The 1,800-nt window shown below is 62.1% G+C and overlaps 1 protein-coding gene across 1 annotated transcript in view; it reads right to left on the bottom strand.

The window, feature by feature from the left end:
- CDC42EP1 (CDC42 effector protein 1) overlaps window positions 1-1,800 on the bottom strand; it is a 4,329-nt gene that overhangs the window by 451 nt on the left and 2,078 nt on the right. Inside the window, exons 2-3 of the mRNA XM_009647829.1 lie at window positions 1,518-1,800; window positions 1-473 (exon numbers count right to left, since the gene is read on the bottom strand). The exon at window positions 1,518-1,800 is cut by the window's right edge and continues 1 nt beyond it. Of these exons, the coding sequence (XP_009646124.1) occupies window positions 1-473; window positions 1,518-1,800 (756 nt within the window). The remainder of the gene's footprint in view (window positions 474-1,517) is intronic.

The raw sequence follows: 1,800 nt of genomic DNA, 5'->3' as shown, positions 1-1,800 counted from the left end.
GATGGTGCAGTCGTTCCAGTGCCCCTGCCACGGGCTCCCTCTGGAAGCTGCCCCTGGCCCTGATGCCCAGGCAGGGTCCTCTCCAGCGCCCTCGATGGCGTGTGCCTCTCCATTGGCATGGACCGACAGTCCTAGCAGAGAGCTAGTCCCTGACAGGCTGCTCTGCCTGGAGTGGTCCCAGAAGCTGGACGTTGCCTTGTCCTCTCCGTGGGATACACATGATGCTGGAGGGACCCCGTCCTTGGTCACCTCACCACAGGGGAGGTCTGGGCCATCCTCCCCGACCTCATTCCCGTTGGTTTCAGGGAAGCTCATCACCTGGAGGAGCTCACTCATCAGGGAGGGCCCGAGGTCCAGGCGGAAGGAGAGCAGGGAGTCCGAGCGCTTCAGCTCTGCTTCCCCGGGGAAGGGGCTCTCTTGGGCCTTTTCCAAGCGAGGGACACGAGGGATGGTGCAAAACCCAGACTCCAGCCCTGTGAGGCAGAAAGGATGGCTAGTGAGGGGAGGGACGGCTAGGTGGGAGGAAGCCTGCCTTACATCTGCAGGGGACAAGGGACATGGCCACCACAGTGGTGCAGGTCACGCTCCCACTGGTCGTGCTGGCTTCTAAAGGACCGGCCGGTGTCCATGTGGACATTTCCAAAGCCCAGTGTTACAGTGGAGGCTCTCCGGGTGGGCTCTGGGCTTGGTAAGATGCTGGTGGGGGCTGAGCCAGGCAGGTGGGACCAGGAGATGGCAGCATTGCCTCAGCTTGCCTTTCCCTCTGAGCCCAACCACCTCCCCCGGCTGCTGCAGGCCCCCCAGATCCCCCCGTGGAGACCCTCTGCTCCAGACCTCCCTCCCTGGGGAAGACCTGAGCCACAGCCCAGTGCTGTGAGGCTGGAGAAGAGCCACCCAGCTATCCCGTCCCATCCTTCCCACAACCCTTCCCCAAAGGTCCCTCCTGGACCCTGGCTGGCAGGGAGGGATGTGGGCATAATGGGGAAGGGGAAGGTGGAGTCCCTTGAGGAGCACAAGGGGATGGAGGGGTTGGCGCAGCTAGGGACAGGGTTAGAGCATCTGCATGGAGGTGGGGAAAGCCGTGCTATGGATCACCTTGACCTCGCAACCTTGGTGTGTGGGCATTGCCCCACTGTCCCAGAACCCTCTTGGCTTCCTCAGGAAGGCTGCTCATGGAGAGGGCCCCAGGGCTGGGGGGAGATGGGGGGACACCCCCTTACAACTACTTCACACAGGCTGCCAGCTGTGTGGGGCTGTGGGAGAGGAGGAGAGACCATCCATACCCCACTTTGGGGGGCACCCTGGGAGGTACAAGGGCAGGAACAAGGGTTGCGGTTGAAAGCAAGGTTAGGGTTAGCTCCTTGCAGGGATTATCAGGACTGGGGACTCTTAAATGTCCTGTCTCTGCTGAAAGTCTAAAGCCCCTCAGTGGGGAAACTGAGGCACAGAGTGATGGAGAAGGGCTGCAGAGGACGCGCTGTGCCTGGGCACCAGCCTCCAGCCCATGCTTCACTCACCGTAGGCCTGGTGCGTTTTGGAGAAGCTGTTGGAGGCACTTTTGAAGGAGAATTTGCTGGTCAAGCCGCGGCCACTGCTGCCGTCATACATCCCCTCGTTGAGCTGCGGCAGGGAGACGGCATTCTTGATGATGGGCGAGACAGCTGGAGGGGCAGGCGATGCTCCCGCTTGGCCACTGCTGCCCCGGCTCCTCAGTGGTGTCCGGCGGACGTGCCGCAGCGTCCGGGCGAAGAAGTTGTTGGCTTTAGCTGTGTCAGCCCCGCCCTGGTTGCTGAGGAAAGA

This window comes from Egretta garzetta, unplaced genomic scaffold (assembly GCF_000687185.1).
Source record: "Egretta garzetta isolate BGI_Z169 unplaced genomic scaffold, ASM68718v1 scaffold51, whole genome shotgun sequence".
Classification (NCBI taxonomy): domain Eukaryota; kingdom Metazoa; phylum Chordata; class Aves; order Pelecaniformes; family Ardeidae; genus Egretta; species Egretta garzetta.
Note: the sequence above shows the minus strand (reverse complement) of the source record. Positions and strands in the feature narration are given on the sequence as shown.